Below are 24008 nucleotides of genomic sequence, written 5' to 3'. Positions count from 1 at the left end.
GTTCCTCGTGATTCTTCTGACTGACTGTTAGAAACCTGCTGGAAAATCTCTCCTTTATGGAAGCCACTGGTTCAGAGATTTTACCTGGAGACCTACAGTAACTCGTCTTTTTTTCTTTTTTTTATCTTGGTATAGAACATTTAGAATCAATTCTGCAGATTTTTTTTTTTTGTGGGACATAGAGACATTTGAAGTGATCAGTGGATCAGTCAGACACGATGGACTACCTAACAGACCCTTCAGTCATTACACCCATCCTGGTGGTGACTTTTCACTTCCTAACAGCAGCTGGATTTTGGTTTTACCGTCGCCGGCGCCGCCGTACACCCATTTTTGAACAAGGTAAACTTGGCTTCATCCTGTTGCTGCTGAGGGAGAAGACTAGCTCAACACATTTTACCTCTGCTTCCTTTCTCTGCCTCTACTTCAGCTATATTTTATCTGATAGTGGAGGGGAAGATTTTGATATTTGCCCCATGTGCTTCCTGTTTCGACTCCACCCCTTCTGCCACTTCATTTATGTAAAGATCAATCCACTTATCTGTCAGCACATCACCTTCTGCATTTCATGGAGTGCAAATAGAATTTAGCACACTTCTTCAATATGCTTGTTTAGTAGTTAGCATGATGCTACTTTCCAAACTTACTGCAGCATCTATTTTAAGTGGAATGTAAAGCGGCCTGTCCTGCTTTAAAGAGCATGTAGCTTTCTCCTGTTCCATCTCATGTTACACTGATACACAGTTTTTCTGCTTATTGTGCTTCAGGACCTGATTTCTGTATCGCATCTGCCTCCCCCCTCTGAGTCAGCCGAGCTCAATCTGCCATATTTGGCTCTTGCTAGAAACAGGCTGTATTTAATGGACTTTTGGAATCATGTCGTCACATCCATGTAATTCAACCTGGAGAGCCGTCTGTCTATGTCTTTGGCTTCTTGCACGGCCATCTATGTCTTGTTTTATGAATTCATTCTCACACTAAACAACGAGCTGCTTTGCTGCCAGTAAGCTGCTCAATCCAGTCATGTGTCTAATTATTCAAAGCTAATGGTAAACACTGATGTAACACCATGTTTTTAGAGAATTAAACAAATTCCACCTGGCTTCTGTCGTGTAGCCTTAGTGCTAATACTTACATTAAACCTCATACACATTCAGTGAGTGCCTGTCTACTGTACGTATTATCTAAACTATTTAGACACCTCTGTTCAGTTACTGTTGGTAATCTTCGGCTAATAAAAGTCCAGGAGAAGCTTTGACTAGGAAAAATTTTACTCGGATGCAGCAATTGACTTATTTAGCAGGAGAGAAAGATGTGACATGATATAACGGACAAATCAATTAGGTTGATCAGTGAGAGCACAGTGGATGAAATGGTGACTGGAGTGGAGCTGTGTCGTGTGCCCCTAAATATATTTTCCAATTGTTCATATTTAAATAGTTTTTTTTTTTTATTTATTTAAGGTAAGTTAAAATGTATAGAATACTACACGGCAGCCAGTTAAAACTTACATTGGGTGTGTCTCATAATGAGACACAGGGGCGATTCCAAGTAACTGTATTCTGAGACCAAATATTACTGAAGCATCAAACTTGACTTTCATGATTACTTGTTTTTGACCTTGTTGCTAGGTTCTAGATGAGCAGTTGATCTGTAACAAAGCTCCAATTTGCATATGTGTGTGTGTGGCCATGCTGTGTAAGTGTGTCAGTGATCTTATTTTCTCATCACAGGAAACAGAGGCATGGTGGTAAACCGAGCATGTAAGAATGTGTGTTTGTGTAGCAGCTACACTGTTGGTTAGTGATGTGGTTAACATTTATACAAAATGTGTAAAGGCGACAAACTCAAGGTTGTTGTTGTCTGTAAAATTTCTAAGATCTGCACGTGTGTTCTGTGAAAGCGTCACAAGCGGGTCATGTCGAGTCATTTGGGGGGGGGGGGGGGGGTTAAAAATTGCTTTCTCCATGTTTTTTGGTCAGAGGAAGCATTTGGCGTCCATATTGTTATAGGGTCCAATGTGTTGCATTAACATTTTGGAGATATTTAATTTGGAAAAGTTTGGAAACTACTGTCTTAAAGTTTGATATGGACCCCGACAAATAAACACAAAACATTCTAGTGAATGACAGATCACCTGTGAGATGTCTACTGAATTTAACACCCTCTCTCAGATTAAGTCTGACTATAGATGTGGGTCAGTAACAAAACCACACTCACCCTGAATTACCTTCACTTATTAACATGGACTTTGCATTTGTCCCATCTTCACTCGCAGTTGATCTGTTTCTGTTGTGGGTTTTTGTGTATGTCTGCGTGTGCATCTTTAGAGACATAAAGACAGTTCTGCATGAAGACCCTTCTGTGCCGATGACCTGAACATCTTTACAGCATCATTATTGATGAGCATTGTATCGTAGAGCATTTAAACCATCATGTTTGCCATCGTGGCCTCAGTTGGGCAGATTGGATCCTAATCTGATGACAGGGCTTGTGGCTAACTGGACAGCTGGTTCGTGTGTCATCAGATCATATTAGCTACCAAGCAGGAAGCGAGAATGTCCAGATATTGAACATTTAAATTTTCCATGGGGAAAAAAAAACAAACAATGTGTCTGCTTCAGTCAACTGACAGATCTGAAGTGAGCGTGTCCTGTTTACAAATATTTAGCATGCAGTGTTGGGATGGGATAAGAAGCGGAAGGAAGGGAAGAATGAAATAAAAAATAAAAGAGGAATGGAGGAGGGTGCCAGGCTCCAAGTGTCACCAAAGAGGGGTGGGGGTAAATGAGCCCTGGGAGCATGCCTATCTGAAAGAGAAACTGAAAAAGAAAGGGAAAGTGAAAGAGACGGACTAGCAAAGGAAAAGGAAGACACTTGGAAACATCCCTCCCACTTTTAATTTTAATTGAATCAGAGAAGGAGAACGCCAGAACACCGGAAGCTGGATCAGAAGAGGGGGAGATTAGAGATGATAACAGGAGAGAAGGAGGGAGGAGGGATAAGCATGCTGCTTGGAATTAGAGGCGTAAGCTCCGTCTGGTATTTTTAGTGTTGACGGTCCCTTAGAAATGGAAAGAGATGTAAGATTGACTGGAAACAAGAAGGAGAGGAGAACCCTGAAGATAAGAGGGAACAAGGAGGAAGAGGACCCAAAGGACGGGGGAGTGATGGAAGTAAAGGAGTGACTCTGTCCGTGAGGGAAACAGAGGAGGAGGAGCTGGTTTTGTTCTGCCTGAGCTTGTTGTGGCTGTGACTGTTTGTGAGTCACTGTCTGGCCTGATAAGGTGTTTGCACCTGTCCTGCCGTCTGATGAGACCAGGTCACACGACCTCAGGGCCATTGTTTGACTTGGTGACCAAAGCTGAGCTTCGTTCTTGACTCTGCTTTTTATGCAACTTATGTAACTAAGAAATTATTCAGAAGTGCTTTGATGCTGTCTCGGCTGCTCCAGCTATTTTAAGACACAGCAAAGAAGAAAATGTGAGTTCAGGTTGTCGTCTGTGAAAGGGAGCAGATCTGGACAGTGAGTTTTCTTGCTATGATTGGAGGATATTTTCAGGTTGAGACAGTAAAATTTAAATGCTCTTGTAGGCTTCTTATTCACTGCTGGCTACTTGATGTGCAGCACGAATCTGGACCAAAGCTGTTCTGTCATCATATACAGAGTCCTCCTTCCTTTCTCATCACTCCCATGAACTAATAAGATGGATGACTCTGGTGGGCTGGTCTTCCTTTAAAAATGTCCACCATGCCTCTCTTGATGAGACTTTAAGTCCGCTTCAGCCTAAGTTACTGTCTCTGTTTTCTTCAGAAAGCAGCAGAGCTAGCATCACTGCTAGCACCAAAGACTGGGGCTGCTGATTTTTTTGAAAAAAGGTTCTTGGTTTACCTCATAAGGAAAAAAATTGCAGGAAATAGTGCAGAAGTCAAGACGAGGAAACTGTGGATCAGCTGCATCTGGCTTTTGTCAGCTTGAACAAGCTGAACTGTGTGTGTTTGCATTGTATTGCAAAACAATGTTACTTGTACCATTTTTTTTTTTTAATGCTTGTGTTCTTTTGTGGCATCTAAAGATGGCTGAAGTGGATTATGTCATCATAAATGGACATGGGGTGGACTTAAAAAACATTTCCGTTTTGCAGGATCTATTTTTAGCAACCTCTGCAAGATATGAACTGCCTAAGTCGCCTCTACACAACAGTATCCTTCCTCCTGTTCTGCAAAACTGTCAGTAAAATGTGGATCTACTCTGCCTGGAATGTCCTCTAAGGCAGGGAACTAAACCATTGAAAATAAAAAAAAAATAACCCATCTCTGTGGATCATCATGCCAGCGAGGAGAGCTGCTTACCTACGCAGATAGGAGAAGCATCATAGAAAGAGAAAAGATAAACAGAGCAAACAGCCCTGAAGCTCTGCAGAGTCGCTGTGGCCTGGAAACAGAGAGCGAGAGACAGAGGACGCCAGAGAATCAGAGTGAGAGACTGCGCCGCTGACTGGTGGGGAAGTATAAGTAAGGTCAAGGGAGGGAAGGGAGGGAGGCGGTCCTTTTTAGACTGAAGGGGGAGGAGCTGCCACTGACTTTGACACACACGTGTGAAAGCAACTGCTACTGGGAAAGAGTGTAAGGGACAGAGGGAGAAGGCCGGGCGAGAGAGGCTGACATGGACGTGAACGAAGGGAGAGAGAATGGGTGAACCACAGAGATTTTAAAGAAAAAAAAAAAGAAGACTCCTCAACCTGGAAGCACCTGCTACTGTTCTTCCGCTGGCTCACATTCAGCCGGCAGCTTTCACTGCTGTGCACTTGGAGGCAGCTTGTTGCTGGAGACGTCTCACTATAATTATCTGACTTCAGTCTCGGACTGGACACAGTTTGCATCAAATGAAGGCCTGAATACAAAGGAGAACAAACAGTACTCAGCCGGACTATGTGGCCGGACTACAGGAATGAATGTCATCTCAATGCTCACCTGTACTCGCTCATGTGCTGTGCAGGTCAGTGTGTGTCTGAGCATGTGTCTACATGTGTGTAAATATCCTTAGAGTAGCTGTGCCGTATTTGCAGTTGTTGTTTACATGCTGCCGCCGTGCAGAGCTGCTCCTGTCAACACGTGCTTCACCCTGTGTTTGAACAGTTCCTATTTGTTCACACACTGGTGACAACACTTATGCTGAATGTGGTCTCGATTAATCATTGTTGGTGTCAGGGTACAGAGCAAGTGTGACTGTCTTTTGTCTGGACAACAAGTAGAGGGGTGTGTGTGTCTCCTGTAGATGAATGAGCCTCATTCTCAGACTGTCACTTAAACATCTCTTCTCTTCTCAACCTCCAGTTTCGGTTATTATAGTGTGGTTGTAATAATAATAATAATAATAATAATAATAATGCTTATATGTGATGGATTAATGCTCCCAATTACCACACCAAGAGGAATCTGATGAGCCAAACACAGCGATGAATGTGTAGCACAGTATATTTGACCGATATATTTGGGTGTTACTTAATAACACCCAAAAGAGTTTCGTCTGGGCCAACGAGCTCAGCCAACCCGGCAGGTTTGGGAACAAGGCATCTTGCAGTGGTGAAACTATTTTGTAAGAGTATGTTGAAACGTGTGTTCTCTGCTTGGAGGCTTGCCCCTTATATAGACACCAGTGTGTATCTACAAATGTGACTGTGTGTGTGTTTGTCGGCCTTGAGTTTTATCCAGTTGAGATTTTGACCCACTAAATCCTAATTAGAATTTCCTCTCTGGAAATCCGTTCTACTTTTGGAGCTTGAGAATTAAAAGTGTCGAACCTGTTTAGTGGAAGTCTGTGTGTGTGTGTTTGTGTAAATTAGTGTGAGACACACAGAGAGAGAGAGAGAGAGTGAGATAACAAGATCTTACAAGGAGGAAGTGATACTGTCTCTCCACATGGCTGCTATCTGTCATAGCTTCACCATGGCAGCTGATAAACAACAGACAGGAAATGATGTGTGAGCTGCCAATTGTTTTCTGATTGGCCAGAGCTGACTCTGTTGAACAGACTGGAGGGAATATCCCCTTCTATCATCGTGCTGGTCTTGACATGAGAATCAATTTTCACTGGTTCAGACGATAATGTGTTTTTTCAAACATTCACAAATAAGAAGTGATTTAATAAATACCTGATATTTAAAACATGCTGTGAATTTTATATTGAATCATCGATTGGAGCAAGATGCAATATGGTGGCTCTTGAGAGCATTTTTCAGTGTCTGTTCAGCAGGAGGTCAGATATTTAAGAGAATGGAGGGAAGGGAAAAAGAGAGGTCTGTGTTTTGTCCCAGAGGAGAGGAAAAGAGGCTCCGTCACTGTGGAGGAAGAAGAGGAGGTGGTGGTGGTTGGAGGGTTGGGGAGAGATATCAACGGAGTGGCTCAGCATCAGGCTCTATTCTTAGCCTGCCTGCCTCACTCCTCTGGCCTGTGGTGGATGCTGGCTGGAGATCTCCGGCTGGCTACAGATCGCACTTCAGTTACACACTGCAGAGACACACACAGACCAGTAGAAAGGTTTGACCTTCACACAGACAAAGAAAATAAAAAGGAGAAACAGAAAATAATGAACCTTTTATCAAGCCAACAGAGGAAAAAAATCAGAACTTAAGTTTACTCAGGAAGAGATAACCCAAGTAATATATATTGTCAAGACAGCTGACCCAGACTTTACAAGAGGTCAAGTTTTGAAGGCGTAGAGATTCTTATCAACAGGACTTTGAACTCAAAGAGCCTCTGCATCATGTGCTGCTTCATTCTACTGAATATGATAAAATATAATAAAAAACCTGAGACATCACACCGAAGATGGTGTGTGTGTGTGTGTGTCTGTGAGAGAAACTAATTCCACATCCATGCTGGATTTAGATGAATTAATTCTCCTCCCTTTTCTCTGTTTGTGTTTCCTCAGATGAGCGGGACAGAGTGCAGAAGAAAACCTTTACAAAATGGGTCAACAAGCATCTCATCAAGGTATGTCTGTGTATTATTTTCTATTAAATCCTAAAGGTTTGGTCTTCACTTCGATCGCATTTACTGTGGAAATTAATTTTTGAACTTCCTATATAAACCACCATGAAAAACATGCCCTGAAGGATGTGCTATACCATAATATACCATATAAAAGTGTAATATCCTCCTGTTCTATAATCTGGCCTTCTCATAAAACAGTAATTCCAACAACTGAAAGGTCTCAGTTTGTGAAGCGCTGGACTGTGAGATGAATCTTATAGATAGTTATAGCTTCTTCGTGTCCTGCTAACCTGAATAGGATTCATTTTACTGTCTGCTTAATCCAACAATTGTAATTTAAGAAATTTAAGGGAGCCAAGTGAGCAAGACAAGCAACATTAATCTTATACATCTCTGCATATTAGCATCAGTGTTTTTCGCAGAACATTAGCTCTACTGTGATGGTGTGTCATCATGCTGAAATGGTCTATATTTATATATACTAACACTCCCTGCTGGTCTGTTTGTTCTCCCTTCCTGTCTGAGCTGAGACTGTGTGGTGTTCCAGTCCTGTGTGCTGTGTGTTCTGGGGGCAGATTGCACTGTTTGTTTTGTTTATGAGAGTGATGCCGTTGAAATTAAATTATTATTATTATTTTATACTTCCACCACGTTAAGCAGGAAAATCAAAGCCAATATACTCAGTCTATGTCTTGAATGAGTGTTTCATAGTGGTGTGAATTTAGAGATGTGTGCTGGAATGTAGATATTAAATAATAGATTGATAGATCTCAAATATGATTGTTGCATTTGAAGCCATCAATAAAGAAACATCTTAATGAGTAAGATCTGACTCAGCAGCTGCTTAAAGCTGTGATAGCTGTTAATGTAGGAACTGTGCACATTAACTACTACGTCAGGACATAATTAAAATGCTGCATGCTGCACTGTTGGATTGTTTCCCCTGAAAACAATTAAATTAGGAGAGAAAAACTGATTTATTTTTTTTCTTTAGACTCCAGCTCTCACAAACAGCTGCTGTAGCTTCCTACGTCTGTATATGCTCTAATATCTGCATACATATACACATACCACTACATCCATAAGGTGTCTATGTACAGTATGTGTGCCATTTGTCACCCACACTCAGGCAGTAAGGACTGTGAGGAGGGGAGCATGCTGCGAGTTTCTGTCACATGACTCAGGAATGAAGTGTCTGTCTGACCTCATAATTCTGGAGCAACTGTTGTCACAGTGGTCAGTCTGTGGATGTAACTGTATATCAGCTGGCACTGCCCGAGCAGCCTCTGGCTGTAAATGTAGGTCAGAGATTGAGATGAGTGCTGCAGCAGAAAATATGGGAGGATTTTTTAGTGCTGGAAAATGAACTTCCATGTGTTTCTAATGGGAAGTCAGGGACTCACTGCCTTCTGTTGGTTAGGGGGGTTAACTAATGAACGCTAATGAGCACAGACTGTCAGTTAGCAGTGGGGTGATATTGAATTGTGTATATTAAAGCGAGTGCTGGCCTGAACTGTAGTAGTGAAATAGTGGAGGGAAGGTGAGACAGAGGACAGGTGTCTGTTGAAGGATGTGCTGCTGTTAGACTGCTAAAGAAGTCAAGTTTCAAAAACAAATATGTGCCAACATTGCACTTGAGTAGAATGTAGGGTGAGGTAAGTCAGTGTGTCCCACATCATGTATTGACTCTTAGCCAGGACTGTTGATTCTGCTAACCTTCGCCCTGTCAGCTGGGATTTAAAGGCAAACAGAACCAAATAAAAAAAAGCAGGATTGGGGTTCAGCAGGAGATGAAGAAAAAGACATATGCAAGAAAAATTATCTCATGGGACAAAAAAGATGAAAATATGAAGAAACAGGAAAGAGAAGTAGCCAAAGACAGACAGGTGATCTCTGCCCCCAGGTTCTTACTCTGTGACCTTATTGCTCATTATTTCCGGTTGCCTGGTGTGTATTTCAGCTCTGGTATGTTTTCGGCTGCTTAGGTGTGCAGGTTGTTTACAGGTATGTGTGTGTACAGTTCAAACAGGACCCAATGTCAACACTGGCCTTCAAGTTACCTACTGCTGACATATTTTGTCCTAGCAGATTGTTGACAGAGTGTTCACAAATACTGTGCCTGCAGGATACCAAGTCAGCTCGGTGAGCTAACAAGATGTTTAACCAAATTCAACCTGTCTGCCTGTATTTGTGCCAGGCAAAAATAGAGGCCAAACAGCTGCAAACAACACCGAAACCAGAATTTGGAGTTTTCCTGTCAACACTTTCATAATCAGCTTGTTTTAGGTCGTCAAGAACAGTTTGAGCTGCTTTCACTTATGTGTGGCGAAAACATGTAAAGCTCTTTTGAATCGATGAAAAGTCTTAGTTATTTCAGGTTCAGTCTGAACCAGATTTGTGTTCAGGGTACGAGAGCCGAGGTGTTACAGTCACCCAGGTGCTGTTAGCCTGCGGTCCTTAGCGTTACAGTCTGCCTCAGTGCCGAAGGCATCTGACAGCTGCCGTCACGACGCATCAGACACAGCTGAGTGTGTGAACAACATCCCACTGACACACACACACAAATATCCTGTTCACCCATCCATAGATTCAGGGTAGTGTTGAGAGATGTGTCCCTAGATTGAACTTTGTCAAATTGGATTTATTTTAAGACACCAGTCACCTGAAGTCAGGAGGACAAAATGTCCACTTTGACTTGACTCATTTGACGCTGGTTTGATCGAGCAAAGGTGGAACCTAAAACAGTCTTTTGGAGGTATTCCAGATATGAAGAGACAGACATGATCATCATCGTTTGTTTGAAGAAAGATATATTCAATCAGCCTTTCAGTCCGTCTTAATATTACTGAGGGTTGTCCATGTGTCCAAACAATTTCATTGAAATGGATGAAAATTGAGACTTGTGGACATTTTGTGGTTGATTTCACATTCTGGTCATAAGGTGAGCTTCCAGTAACCTGGTAATACTGGAAACACAAACTCATCTGGATCCAAGCACACAGTCTGACACTGAGAAACAGTCAGACAAAAGCAGCACCTCGTTTCCCATCAGTGCTGGATTCAGAGCCTCTTCCTGTCATCCCATTAACACTTGTTCCGTCGGCTCAATCCAAAATCAGCTGATGTCAACCAATATAGAGAAATACAGGCGGGGGCTGAGAATGATGATGAAAGTCAGAGAAAGGGCTCTTGAGGACAAGTGGAGGAATGTTGTTAGATTTGTAGCTGTAGTTCTAGGCCAAAGGTGTATTTAGCTCTGTGCTGAACCTTAAGTTAGGCCTTCTGTCCTTCCTTTAAAGTTTTATGAAGGAATGTAAGGGAATCATTTTAATCAATATTTTTATTGATTGTTGGCTTCTGTCAGAACTCTTGTGACTGTGTTGCCCTCTACTGTTGCAATGTATAAGTGCAGTTTCTTGTCCTGAGGCCAGGACTGCAGCAGAACTTGGTCTCTGCAGGTGCAGGGTGAAGCAGAAAGTTAATGTAATGCAGGTACAGATGTGTTGTTGGTTCCTTCATTGTTGAAGCACTTTAAGTAGGAATATTTGACCTTCCTGTGTATCCCAACCTCCCTGTTGCTCTGCCCTGATGTGTTTGTTCTAGAAGACAAAAACACATAAAAAAAAGTGTGTATGTTACAATAACGTGGTTGAACGTGTCTAAATGTATTTCTTGCTTTTTCCCGTCCTTCGCTTCAGTTCTAATTTCACTAACTCGTCACAGCTCAGCCAATCCATTATTCCCGCTCTGGTCAGGCTGAAACAGCCTCTCTGTGTAACTATGTGTGTCCCACTTTGAAACAAAACTTGCACTGATGCTGATCTCATCCAGACTGCTGAGTCACTGTAACCCCCCGTAACAAGCCAACCCCCCTGCCTTCTCCGTTGTGCAGGGAATGTCATGGCAACAGCGATGAGACACCACAGCTGGTGCTTCACCTCTGTTGGCCCGGCAACCATTGTCACCAGCCGTATCGGCTGTGGGGCGTCAGCCTGGCAGATGTCGATAGTACTGGGTCAACAGACGGCTGATTGGACTATGGAATTAACTTTGTGTCTCCTCCTCCTTTCTCAGGTGAGGAAACACATCACAGACCTGTACGAGGACCTGAGGGATGGACACAACTTAATTTCCTTGCTGGAGGTCCTCTCTGGCGTTACCTTGGTATGGACTTGACACACAAGCACACATGCACATAAACACACACACCAAGGTTTTCCATCTCATACTCCTCTGCTTTATCGCACACCCTGTCCTCCCCACCTCAGTGCATCCTGATCATGTGAATGTTATAGTCTTTAAAAATACTGTTGGAGTTTGGGAGGATGGCTGAAACCCAGAATCCAGAAAGGTTTTGACTTTCAGGTGACTTTCTTCATTTCCTCTTCCTCTATTTCTCTCTCCCATTTCCTCCCTTTGTTACCATAGCAACAGAAAAGCGGCCCTCCATCGAAAAGGGCATATGTCTTGCGTGCCCCCCCTCTCATCCTGCTCAGGGGGGAGGATGAGGAGGAGGAAGGAGCTCAGGGAGTATGTTCATATCAAACCCTCTCCTTCTCCCCACCGCTCACTCTTTTACCTCTGACCCCAGACCCTTCAGCTTCACCCCCCCACCCCGACCCCACAGGTGGAGCTGTGTGGGCGCATGAGAGTGCTGTGCCACTAATTGACCAACAAAAACACCAAGCAGTGCAGTGTTGCTGTGTGCTGTTGAATGCCATCATTTCTGTTGGGTGACACCATCATGGCTTCTGTTCTGGTGGATTTCATCCTTCAATTTGTTTAGTCAACCTGTAGATAAATAAATACAAACAACAATAAAATTGGACAACATTTTCTGAGAAGTCAGCCTTTCAAAGATGTAGATGTGACTATGTTCTAATGCTACTTTGTTTTGTGCACAGTTAAAATAAAATGTTTCTTAAATAATTAAAACATGAAATCTAAAGTCACCTATCAAGGTTTTTCAGACAGATGTTCTCAGATATGTGTGGTACATTAATGTAGTGATAATAAGTCATTTTCTATTACAGTTGGAATAATTCGGTGTAGATTTGTAGTCCTTTTAGTCAGCAACAAGAATTCATGTGTCAAATTTTAACATTATGTGCCAGAAAAACAGCAGGTGTTGTGTTGCACACACCAAAAAGACACTTTTCAAAACTTTCATACATGTAATTTATTTATCAAGCACATTTAACAGCAACAGACCGAACAGAAGTGCTTCACAGGGAGAGATGAGTTACAATCAAATGAAAACACAAATCTAACTTTGGGGATATAAATAGATTAAAGTACAACACACACTGTCTCTCTCCTCTCCTCTCGTCTCCTCTCCTCTCAGGTGATGATGTGATGACTAATCCTGAGTGAACCTTTTCTTTGCCAGCACGATGTGAATCCACATCTGCATCCTGCACTTTATTAGTTAGCTACTTCTTGCTGCAAGTGTGTGTCTGTGTGTGTTACTTTCTCTACTTTCTAACTTCTTTCACCTCAAACCTTAAGCTGGATGAATGTGTGATTGTTGAATAAAGAAGAGAAAAACCACAGTCTGATGTGAAGTTCGCATTTTCATGCTAAACCAGCATGTTGAGTCTGGTTTGCTTCCATTTGGCATGTCTTTAACGGCTTCCGTTGAAGACAGCGCCCCCAAGAGGACAATTTCATAACCTCACTGCACTGTAGATTGAATTCAGCTTTATTTATGCACTCTGCTGCCTTCTCTAATTGTGTCACTAAAATCATTGAAGTGAAATATCTTTGTTGGCTCTGTGTAATTTTTTGTCCTCTGTCTGTTCCAGCCCAGAGAAAAGGGGAGAATGAGATTTCATCGACTGCAGAATGTCCAAATAGCTCTGGACTTCCTCAAACAGAGACAGGTAGGCACACACAGACTAATCTCAAAAAGAGGGATTTATTTTTTTAGTTATTTATTTAATATTAATCTTGTATGTTGTTCTTGAAAATATCCAATATTAAGATTACGCAGTAACCTGCACTCCTTAATTCTATAGACTGTAATTATACCACACACTCAAAAGCTGTTCCTTACTTTTGTTTGTTTGTGTTCAGGAACAGGAACTTACTCTTTATCCGTAACATGCAGAAATTAACACTAATTGGTTGTCTTCTTGTTGACGATAACAAGAAGACAAAAATGTGTCAACTTGAAGGCTTGAATATTTTTATTTTTCTCCAATAGTTAACATTAAGTTTATAAGCCAAACCAAAAATGTATACACTTCATTTTCAGGTCAAACTTGTGAACATCAGAAACGATGACATCACTGATGGGAACCCCAAACTGACGTTAGGTCTGATCTGGACCATCATCCTTCACTTCCAGGTCTGTGCCCCTCACATGCTGTGCTGTAGTGTCTGTTAGTGGTTAATTCAGACACGCTCCTTGACTTCTGCTCTGGAAAAACATTATGGGCAAATAAAGGTTTTTAGATCCAGTCCATATGTGATCATGCCTGTAACTGATCATGTAATAGTTGAGTTGTGGCCCACATCATCACTGCTGTGACGCAGCCAGGATTTTTTAATGGACTGAGAGGAAGACAAAATGCTTTAAATGTGGATTTCATTTCTGTTTAGTCCAGTTTCTTGGCATCTCACAGTCATTATATCTGCCAGGATGTGTGCTGGTAAACCTGTGTGTGTGTGTGTGTGTGTGTGTGTGCGCACGTTCTTATTATTCTCTGGAATCTCAGAGCACATTGAATTCTGGTATTCAAAGTGTTTCCTGCCAGTACGATGGTTTAGCTGTGTTCACCAGTGCTTCAGTCTGTGCAGTGAGGGTGCAGAGACATCTGCTCCAATGGAGAACAGCTACACGTATTAATGTGAAGAATGTGCTGTGATAGAATGACGTTTAGTTGACGCTTCGGGCCACAGCAGGCAGGAACCCCACTGTCCACTCAACTGCTCCCTGTGAACTCAGTGCCACATCAACTGTAAAGGTGTTAACATCTTAAGATTTTGTACAGATCTTGCCTTGACACCTCTAAGTGAGCAAATGAGCAATTAATTTGTTCTGGACAAGGTGTTTTTACAATAAATGTTGAAAGAAAAAGGAAAGAAAAACAAGCATTAGACTTATAAATTGTAAAAATCTGAATTTATCGAACTGAGGAATAAATATTGTCTAAGAGCTGCTTGTTTAGTCGAGACGCTCACTCATCCGAGCTGTTTTCCTCTGGTTGCTGATGTGGAATAATTCCCACCAAATGTCCTTGAGAGACTGTAGCCGGCAGATACGGTTGTACTCTTCCATTACAGCTGGATCCTAGTCTCACACATCGGCTTGAAAATGAATGTGACAGCTCTTGACATTGACAGAAAGTGTATTATTTTCCAATGTTGCAGGTTGATTTTAGACAGGGTTGGTGAATACTTGTAGTTGCTGCATATGACCATTAGACTGTGCACTGATGTGACCCAGCAAGGTGACACTGCCAGCCAGTTGCCATGGAAACAGCAGCACACGACACCCAGGTGATCATTTCAGTCGGCATGACTCAGCAAACGTGGTGTTACAGAGATGAAGCCATAGAGGAGGACTAGCTCTGGGATGATAGACAGAACGGGGGCTGAGACAGGCTGCAGGAGGAAAGGAAGCATGACGACAACATGAAAAAGGAGAAATAAGAGAGAAGGGATTGGCTCGCTGAATTTCAGAGTTCAGTGGGTGCAGCAGATGATGACAGTCTCACATTAGAGCTGCAGTGAGAAACTCCATCACACTGAGCTCAGTGTCCCTGCAGCATGCCAGTGGTTACATGAACATTACTCTAAATCCAGAGTGGCAGATCACCAATATAACGCTACTCATCTTCACTGTATCATCACACTGCAAAAACATCCATGGAATAACAGGAGTGACACTCTATAGCTCAGTACAGGAACGTCTTATTTTCAAGTGCATATAAGATGAGAAAATAGAGATTTTTATGTGTTGAAGCAGAAAACTTGAGCTGGGTTGTTATTTTTGTGTAACTGGCACAGTCAGCATGACACAAATATACACTGTTGGCCTGGATGGGTGGAAATCTATAATTTCCACATTACTCCCTGTGGCAGCTATGGTCTGATGACCATGATGAAGATGAAGAAAAACTAATTTCTGGAAAAATGCCTCCAGGTCTCTGTGATCAGGGTGAGCATGTGCAAATGAGCAGCTCGGAGCAGCCGATAAATATAGAAACTCTCACTGAGCCATCGTTTTTCATTTGGGTCATAACTGTTGTTAGTCATCAGCACATCAGGTGGCACCTCTGTGTTAGCTCACTCTGTCAGCTGATTGACACAACACACTCCCTCAGACAGTGTGCTGAAGCCAAACAGCTCAGAACTGTCTTCCTCACATCTGCTCAATATCTGTGCTTCAAGTATCTGCAAATACCAAACAGAAGCCGATCAGCTAAAATTTGTTTCACAAAATACAATTGAACGTCTGGTTGTAGTTTGTCAGCCGAACCACTAGATGTCAGCGGTGATCTCAGTATTAGATGACCTGGGCATTCAGTGGACCCTCCTCCTGCTGCACTGTGTCTGCCTGTGATTGGATAAACTGGCTGTGTGTCATTGCTAACCCCTGGTGAGTTCATTTATGGGCTGGAGAAGAAACTGTTGAGAGAATCAGCAGGTAGATGCACAAGCAGACCTCACATTAAACTGTAGAGCCCACCTGAAACAAAACCACATGGTGAAGAACATGAAGGTTTATAAGCAGCCTCAGGGCTCCATAGTTGAGCTCTGTTATATCCTTGCCGTACTGAGATGCACTACTTTTTATGGCATGCTTAAACCTTTGAGTAAATTACCTTCAGACCTTGAATGGCAGTAATGGAGCCAACAACAACTTTAAAAGTACTTACCAGAATACCAAGTAGATGGCCATTGTTTATTTTGGGTTCCTTTGGGGAAAAAAAAAAATCTTGATTGAGGACCAACTTTGTCTCCTTAACCTCCGAGGGCCATTTTCAGCAAAACACAGCCACAGTTTGTCCAAAGCTTTCCAAGCAACACAAACTATGTGGATTGACTTTATTTTCAGCCCTTAACAACCACTTCTCTGATCTTGTTTTGGTTACAAGTTACAGGTTAAAGTCTCAGTTCGTTTAGTTCAAAAACATACTGTTGTGTGTTTTTGGCTGCTTATTACTCTGATGCAGCAGTGCAGATCTCAACATAGTGGACTTTTCATTACATGAATTGTATTTAGCAATGGTCTGCAGTAGTGAGTACCCCCCCACCTTTAAAATCAGCCCTGAGAAAACCTGAGTGCCAGTTTGAGATATACGGATCATGAGCGATGTTTCAGTGAAACGCAGCTCTAATGAGCTGCTAGATATTTGTTCAAAGGAACTTCCAATAGCCCAACAAGCAACGTGTCTGCGTGGTGAAAAGCTGACGGTGGGTTCAGGCGAAGGTTGCCATGTAGTCACGGTGAAAGCCTCTGGGATTTGATTAGTGCTGTTCTCCCATTGGCTCCTTCCTTTTCCATGAACTGTGTGTTTGAGTGTGTGGCTCTTATGCTTTCTGTGCTTTCGCGTAATGAGAGAAGATGGATTACTGCGGCTTTCACCAGTTCAGACCGCTGCTGTCTCTGTAAACAGTCGCCATACGTTTGTCACTGTGCATATGCAAAGTGGTCCGGTCCTCCTCTCTGGCAGTGCATGCTAGACTGTACCGTCACATGCATGAGTGATCTTAGCCAATTTCTGTGGAGGTGGGTGGAAGCATATACAGGCTTAAATATCAGTTAAATATCAGATGAGGGCGATTGGATGTTGAGCTTCAATCGCAGTCTTTGCTGGATGCACATCACATTAATGGATATAAATAAATAAATGCTTCCTGGTTTGACCTCCAAACTGGGATTTGGGATCCAACAACAAGTGATATTAAAAGCTTAGCTACCTTTGCAAAGAAAACTTTCTAATTCTATTTCTGTTTCGGCTCTCTATGCTTTCACAACTTCACAACCATTCAGCTCTTCCTATTTTTCTTTGTTTCTTTTCAACTTTCTCTTAATTCCCTCAGATCTCTTCGTCTCTCCTTCTTTCTCTCGGTGGCTTTGCTTTTCACCCCACATCCACTCTTATGGATGGACAGATGGCGACTGAAAGGGCGAGATGGACTGAAACACATTGAACTGTTCCCCTTATTTAAGTTACAGTGATGAACAGACTGATTTAGACCTGAAGCTGCTTCTTTCTGTCCCTGTTGCAGCCTGTCATTCAGGGAAGCTTTTGGGTCAAGTGTGTGTGTGTGTGTGTGTGTGTGTGTGTGTACGTGTGTGTTTGTGGCATAGAAAGCTGCTCACTAACAGCCAAGAGAGAGAGCTAGAGAGAGAGCTAGAGCGAGAGAGAGTAATGAGGAAGCGGATAGGAGGAGGAGGAGAGCCAAGGAGGGGAGGGGTGGATTGTGAGAGTGAGAGATCGAGCAGAAGAGAGTGTAAAGCTGCAGCAGGCGGGAGATAAAAGCTTTTCTCCGTCTTTCCCTCTCTGCCGGCGTCTGCGAGCCAGGGATAAAGCAGAGGAGCGAACGCAGTCGAAGGAGAGACAAATCCAGGCGGCCTGCTGTCACTGGAGCTCCCGGCTTCTCCTGATCAGCAGGCCTCACACCACAAATGCACAGCAGGACAGGACACACTCGTGGACACGTACGCAAAAGGGCCCACACAGCTGACCAGGGGACCGCCCAACCTTACAGGCACAAACACACGCTCATACTCTCTGCTGGACAGCCACACACTTGCTGTTTCTGCAGCCTGCACCGTATCAATTGGATCATTGGCCATTCTCGTCTCACAGGGACTCAGTCTCGTTTTCATGCCGGAGACGCCCAGCGTTCCTGTTTCTGCTCCCTCCACGTCTTTGTCGTTTGAGGGGACTTAGACTGCAGACCCTCTCATTCTAACCTCTGCTGCTGTTTTGCGTGGATATCGGGAGCGCCTTTCGCTGGACAATCCCTTTGGCTCTCTTCCAGGCACACGTCTCTATGTGAAGTAGGTTTGCTGCTTGAGCAGCCTCTTGGCGAGACCTTAACTCAGCCAACTGTGGACCAGTCTCTTCTTTAGATTCCAGCTCATGGTCCTATCCCAGTTGCCTTTTCCTAATCGGACTCTGGGGGTGTGACAAGCTATTAAGAGACAAAAAGGCACCAGAGAAGAGAAAGGCATTCTTAGTCTTTCCCCACACTTGCTTTTTTTTTTTTACATGGTCTAAATCCCCCCCCACCTCCTGCAAACCTCGGATTTTGTGAGGCTGTTGCATCGTCGCACTGCACCACCTGATGAAGGGGAAGCTTATCTGAGTAACTGGCAGACTGACAGCAGGACACGGGAGGTTTATGATTGGACAGTACCGGAACATAATCTGGTGCTCTGGGAGTCTGACATTAAGGTTGGTCGGAGGGATCTTCACACTGGTACCCAGGGAAGAGGCATGTAATGTGAAAGTGTCTGGGGAGCTTAAGGTGGAGTCTCACTGCATTTGTCTGTCTCCAGATTTAGACCGGCACCCTACTGAGGCACACAGCCTCATTTTTCTGGACTACAGTGACTTGATTCCACAGGTATCTCGCTGCCCAGGATGATCCTTGTGAAGACTGCATCTGTCCCTCCAATCTCATCAATGGGAAAAATTCACGCTGGTGATTTTGGACTTCAACATATTGATAACATCAATATGTTGAGTTCCTCAAGGCAAAGATTGCACACATGCTGTAAGGTTTGACACAGATGAGACTCCAACTCAATGAGCAGCAGAATTCGTAGGAGGATGATCAGGGGATGCATTGGTTTGAGAAGCCGATCCTCAGATTGAGTATTTAACAAGCTGTCAGAATATTGGCTGAATATCCAAGCAGCCTGTGGCAACAATGGCTGACTGAACACTATCTCTCACCCACAACCAATCTGGTCACTGTGCTGCCTCGGCAGAATGAGACATCGAGCTCACCGTCACTACGAGGGGTATCGACAGCATCATCATTAGTACAACTTCCACTACGAGTACTGTGACAGATAAGATTCCTACTGATATCTGTTGTGGGCCTGAGCTTACTTCTCTCCTCTTACACTGCAATAATATTACCCCAGCAGGAGAGAGCCATCTTTAATGCATGAGCTCGGATATTTGCCATGACTGAGTGTGGATAGAGCCCCTGGAATTACACCAGCACCTGGAGCCGACTGCACTTTCTCGTGGATTATCAAGGGTGGGAAATGGAATCTGAATGCAACTGTGTTGGCAGACATGTTTTTCTCTTGTCACTGAAGGACACTGAACAATTTTCTCTTGACACTTAAAGGATTATAATATCAAATCAGGAAATGAGATGAGACTGCCACTGATTTTAGCACATATCCTGCATATCCTGCAGTACAAACAGCCTCAGACTTTAATACTTTGTTCCCAGGTCACACACCATCACATGCAGCGTCTGTGAAACTGAGGGCTTGAATAGCTTTGAACTGCATCGCATGTTTCTCTCTCTCACACTCATCATCCTGCCTGACACATTGCCTTACACCAGGTAACAGTTCACCTGCCAACAGCCTGGTGATAAATCAGACTCCTGACCCAAACTAAATTTATTTTCCTCCCTGATGGAGCTCTGGTGACAAAACTGTGTCTTCCTGTCCTTGACTGTGACCAAAAGTCTTCTGGGATACAGAGAACAGACCAAGTAAACGAGCCAGCTGCCTGCTTGAAGACATAAACTGCATACAGCTGCATGCCTGAAAACGCTGCCCTTCCCTTTCTTTCTGTTTACCAGTTGGATTTAAGATCCTGCTGTGGGAAATGGAGCCAAATCTGCTCATCCTAACTTCATATTCCTCAGAGCTGTCTACCTAAACGTTTCCTGTTTTTGTTTTTTTTTTTTTTTTTTTTTTTTAAAGGCCAGGATTTTCAAGCAACTAATTTCTCCTCTACCATGGAATAACTGCCTGTATTTGTTGTAGTTTTGTGTTTTATCCGTGATTCTCTGTCAACATCAAAGATATGGGAAACTCCATGGGTTGTGTCAGGCCTCCTCGGGAGGGGGAACTCGGTGGAGTCCCCCCACTTTCACCAAAGAAGCGTCTGCGTTTCAGACGCAAGCACAAGGGAAAGAAATTCAGGAAAGGAGAGGCTGAAAAGGAAGACTATGAACAACAAAGAGACCACGAGGCAGGTGAAGGAGAGGAAGACGACGAAGACGAGGAGGAAAAACACACACTCATAGAAACAGTAGATTTTAGCGACATAGCTAGGACTCTAACAACAGTGCCTGACACCCAGTTGACTCATTCCAAAACCAATCTGCACAGCAATACTCTTTCCCCCAGCTCTGCAAGCGCCAATTTAGGGGCCCTGTTGGGCAATAGACTACTCGAAGTGTCTCCAAATCCCAGCCCAGCCTGGAGGGGGATCTTCTGCCTTCCAGGGGAAGAAGATAGCGTCAGCGCAATCATAGATGTCTCCAGCATCCCAAGCCAAACCACCACCACCACCCCAGTCAATGCAGCCACAGCCATGGGCAGCACCACTCCAGGTGGAGGGAGGGTCTGTCGTGTCAGGGAAAAAGTCCAGGGGGTCTTGGAGAAACCTTGGATACTCAGACAGAAGAAGGAGAAGAAAGACAAAGGGAGACAAGAGAAAGAAGATAAGCGGGGTGTTGTGGTAAAGGGCGGATCAGAAGGGACATTAGTGGGGGTGCAGGTGCAATCAGAGAAGGAGCGCAAAGGTGTGATCCATATCCGAGAGGTTGGTGGTAAACTGTGCGTGGTGAGGACAATGTACCCCAGTGATTTTGGCTCCCCGTCCTGGAAAGGTGAAAGTGACAGTGAGGTGGAGGTACGCCAAGAGCCCCCTGCCCCATCTCCTATCACAGGAAATATTCTGAAAGTCCTGCTGTCTGAGGAGGACAAGAGTAGAGGTGAAATGTTTGTGGGTGAAACCCCTTTATCCTCCAGTGAACTACAGATTCAGGAGACTATGGCTGTCAAAGGATTCAGGTTGGACTCTCCAACTCGAACACAAGAAAGGTTGTCTCTCCTGGAGTCTGGCTATGCCAGCGACCTGCCGCTGACCTCTCCAGAAACCGCAGGCACCACTCCCAGTCAGACGGACTGGGGAGGGATGACCAGTAGCTCCTCAGAGAGACTGGACTCCATGATGGAGAGTCCTCTGCAGCAACAGGCAGCTGGGCAATACCTGCCACAGGTTTGTGTCCTGTCCTACTGCCACCTAATCCTTTACCCAGCTGTTGGCTTGGGACTTGGCCATTACTGACGATCTAAGCATTACTATCTGTGTCATAAAAGTTTCATTAAAAAAAAAGATAAAGTGCAGTATGGAGGTGATAATGTCCCTGAGTTGTTGTGCTTCCCATTGAGCATTAGAGACATTAAAATTGTCAGGGCGGGGCTCTCTGGATCCAAAGCAGTGGTGTATAGTAGGAGCAGAGGGATTCAGTGCTCTTGATTTGAATGGGAGTGAGTTTTTGATGGCTCCCTTTGTTATTTGTGCACCATGTTTGTGGTTGTGAAAGGTTATATATGTGTTGTTATCAGCTGAAGAAATGCACTGTGCCTCTCTCCTTTCTTTCCGCCTCTGTCCCTAGAGGCTAATCAACACAGCCCAGACTGTCTGTATGTCCCCCTTTACCAGTATCCTCCTCCCCTCCCGTCCTCCCGTTCTCCTTCCTTCTTGTTATTTTCCTCACACCACACATGCTTGCTCACTACAGACGTCTGTTACAGTGTGAGAGACGGATAGAACGAATGTTTGTGTGTGAGAGAGAGAAGGGTCATTGCTTCAAATGACAGGTTTCCTTCTTGGTGCAAACGATAGCATGCCATTTCCCATGTGTGTCAGTGTAGCTTTGGTGGTTTTGGCTGGGGAAGGTTTGGGTTATTCAGGGATAACAGAAGGGTGAGATGGGCTCATTTGACGCTATTGGCATTATACTCCGATTGAATGAGTCTTCAGTCTTTTGACTGTGTCTTTATTTTGCTGATACATTTATTCAGCTGCCCGAGCTGAATATAAATAGATGAATGAAGTTTTAACACACGTAAACAGTTGCTGATTAAAAAAAAAAAAAAGAAAGAAAAAAAAAAAAGTCATATTTATCTCTATATCTTATTTTCTTTACTTCAGAGCCCCTGATAAAATAGACTTTGGTTTACTTGCTGGCCTTAAAATTTCTGTAACTTTGTTCTGCTTTTCTGTTGGCCAGTCTGCATCTATTAAGTCAGGGAGAACCCCATTAGCACTACATCAGAGAAACCAACTGACTCTGGCATCAAAAATGCTCTTCCCCCTTCTGAAATGGTGCGTTTTGACTGAAGTGGCTCTCACGTTAACATCAAGTTAATGACCATAACATATTGCAAAGCTGACACACACACACTTCATGGGTGGAGGATGACGTTCATGCTGCATCTTTGTGCTTGATATTTTTGTTCTAACTTGCAGCTGTTCAGCTTCTGCTGTATTATAACAGATCATCAGGACATTTATCAGTTGCTCTTTGTTTGTCTATTTCTGCTCCATATTATATACTAATGCTGAGTCATGAGGAAGAAAAATCTTTGGTTACTATAGATTGCAGTTTCTATGCACCAATAATCAATACTGCTGTATTGTGTGTGCCCTTTGTGTCAGGATGTCTTTGTAAACAGTGCAAAGTGCAGCGGCCCTTTGTGTGCTGGTGTATGTGTTTCCCTTCTCTGCATAAAAAGGGATTTGAGATGTGCATTCATCAGTGAGGCGGCTGCTTTGTCAAACCTCAAGGGAATTCTTACTACATAGTAAATCCTCCACTCAAGTTTTTCCATATGCTCATCCTACTGAAGCTAACCGGCTATCCATCCATCATCTGTCTATCTGCCACTTGTTATTCTTTTTCTGTGTATGAGCAATTTACAGAGGCCCATTTTATTTAAGAGCCAGTGGAACTACCTTTTATCTTCTTTTCCTGTCCACGCTCCGGTCCCCCCTTCAATGTTGTCTCTTCCCTCTATCCCTCGTTCTCCTTCCTCTCCATGCAAACTTGAAAGAGGCCATGTTTTTGACCCCCAGGGAGCTGCGAGTGGATCATGGCTGCACTGAATGTGCACTGCTACCTTCTCCCTCACTGGTGTTAGTTTGGAGTCACACATACTTAGACATTATGCATGAATAGGTGTACGTTTTAAAACCTAACCCTAACCCACAGCCTGTTGTATGGTATATATGCCAGTATGTCATGTGACCACAGCTGTGATCTAGTTTTGTGTGTACAGCCTGTATTTATTGTAAACTGTACTTTGTCTGGCTGCAAATTAGTATTCATCATGTGTGTCACGTCCATGGTGGAGGAAGACAGTTCACTATGAATAAACAATTTCACAGTTAAGTTGAGTTAAATAGATTTAGATGCACTTGACAGATATTTGTTTTCACTTGGTCTGAAGCTAAAATTTGGAACAAAAGAGGAGTCAGTTCAGCTAATGAAACAGTTGTTTCTACTTTGGCTTACTTGTTTAATAACCAGCAGGTTAATTATGCAAATCAGCTGACAATATGCTTCAATGACTGTACGGATTCTTAGTTCACAATGCCTACACTAGTTTGGAAGATAGATGTGTTTCCAGCTAGAAAACAGTATTTAGCTAAATTGCACTTAATGCTGCAGGAGGGTGGTGTTTGAAAGAGGCCCCCGACACTAATGAAATGCAGAGTTGAGCCACAAGCTGCTTTTTTGGGATCCATAAATAAAAATATTCTGCAAAGAGGGCTGTTGCATGGGGCATGAGGGGGTTCTGGCCGCTTGTCGGAGGGAATACTGCCTGAATAATTTTTAGTTTGATTTTCAATAAGTAATTTGCAGAGTAATACAAATCCAGTCAAGCTAAAACTATCAAAGATGAATTAGGAAGAAAGGAATGGGATTTGGAATAAGCCAAAAGTTTTTGTTCAAATCAAAGATCACTAAACACAAGAATATGTCACATGTAGATGGAG

At 43.4% G+C, this 24008-nt stretch overlaps 1 protein-coding gene across 6 annotated transcripts in view; it reads left to right on the top strand.

Moving 5' to 3' along the window:
* macf1a (microtubule actin crosslinking factor 1a) overlaps nucleotides 1-24008 on the top strand; it is a 163196-nt gene that overhangs the window by 46299 nt on the left and 92889 nt on the right. For 2 of the 6 annotated variants that reach the window (XM_029513794.1, XM_029513796.1), the window contains exons 2-5: nucleotides 6935-6996; nucleotides 11071-11160; nucleotides 12801-12878; nucleotides 13253-13345. In XM_029513794.1, coding sequence (XP_029369654.1) covers nucleotides 6935-6996; nucleotides 11071-11160; nucleotides 12801-12878; nucleotides 13253-13345 — 323 coding nt within the window. Of the gene's footprint in view, nucleotides 1-203; nucleotides 343-4658; nucleotides 5000-6934; nucleotides 6997-11070; nucleotides 11161-11413; nucleotides 11527-12800; nucleotides 12879-13252; nucleotides 13346-19129; nucleotides 19231-24008 lie in introns of those variants that run through there. The other 4 variants (XM_029513793.1, XM_029513795.1, XM_029513797.1 and 1 more) reach the window with 4 other exon arrangements.

This window comes from Echeneis naucrates, chromosome 11 (assembly GCF_900963305.1).
Source record: "Echeneis naucrates chromosome 11, fEcheNa1.1, whole genome shotgun sequence".
Lineage (NCBI taxonomy): Eukaryota > Metazoa > Chordata > Actinopteri > Carangiformes > Echeneidae > Echeneis > Echeneis naucrates.
Note: the sequence above shows the minus strand (reverse complement) of the source record. Positions and strands in the feature narration are given on the sequence as shown.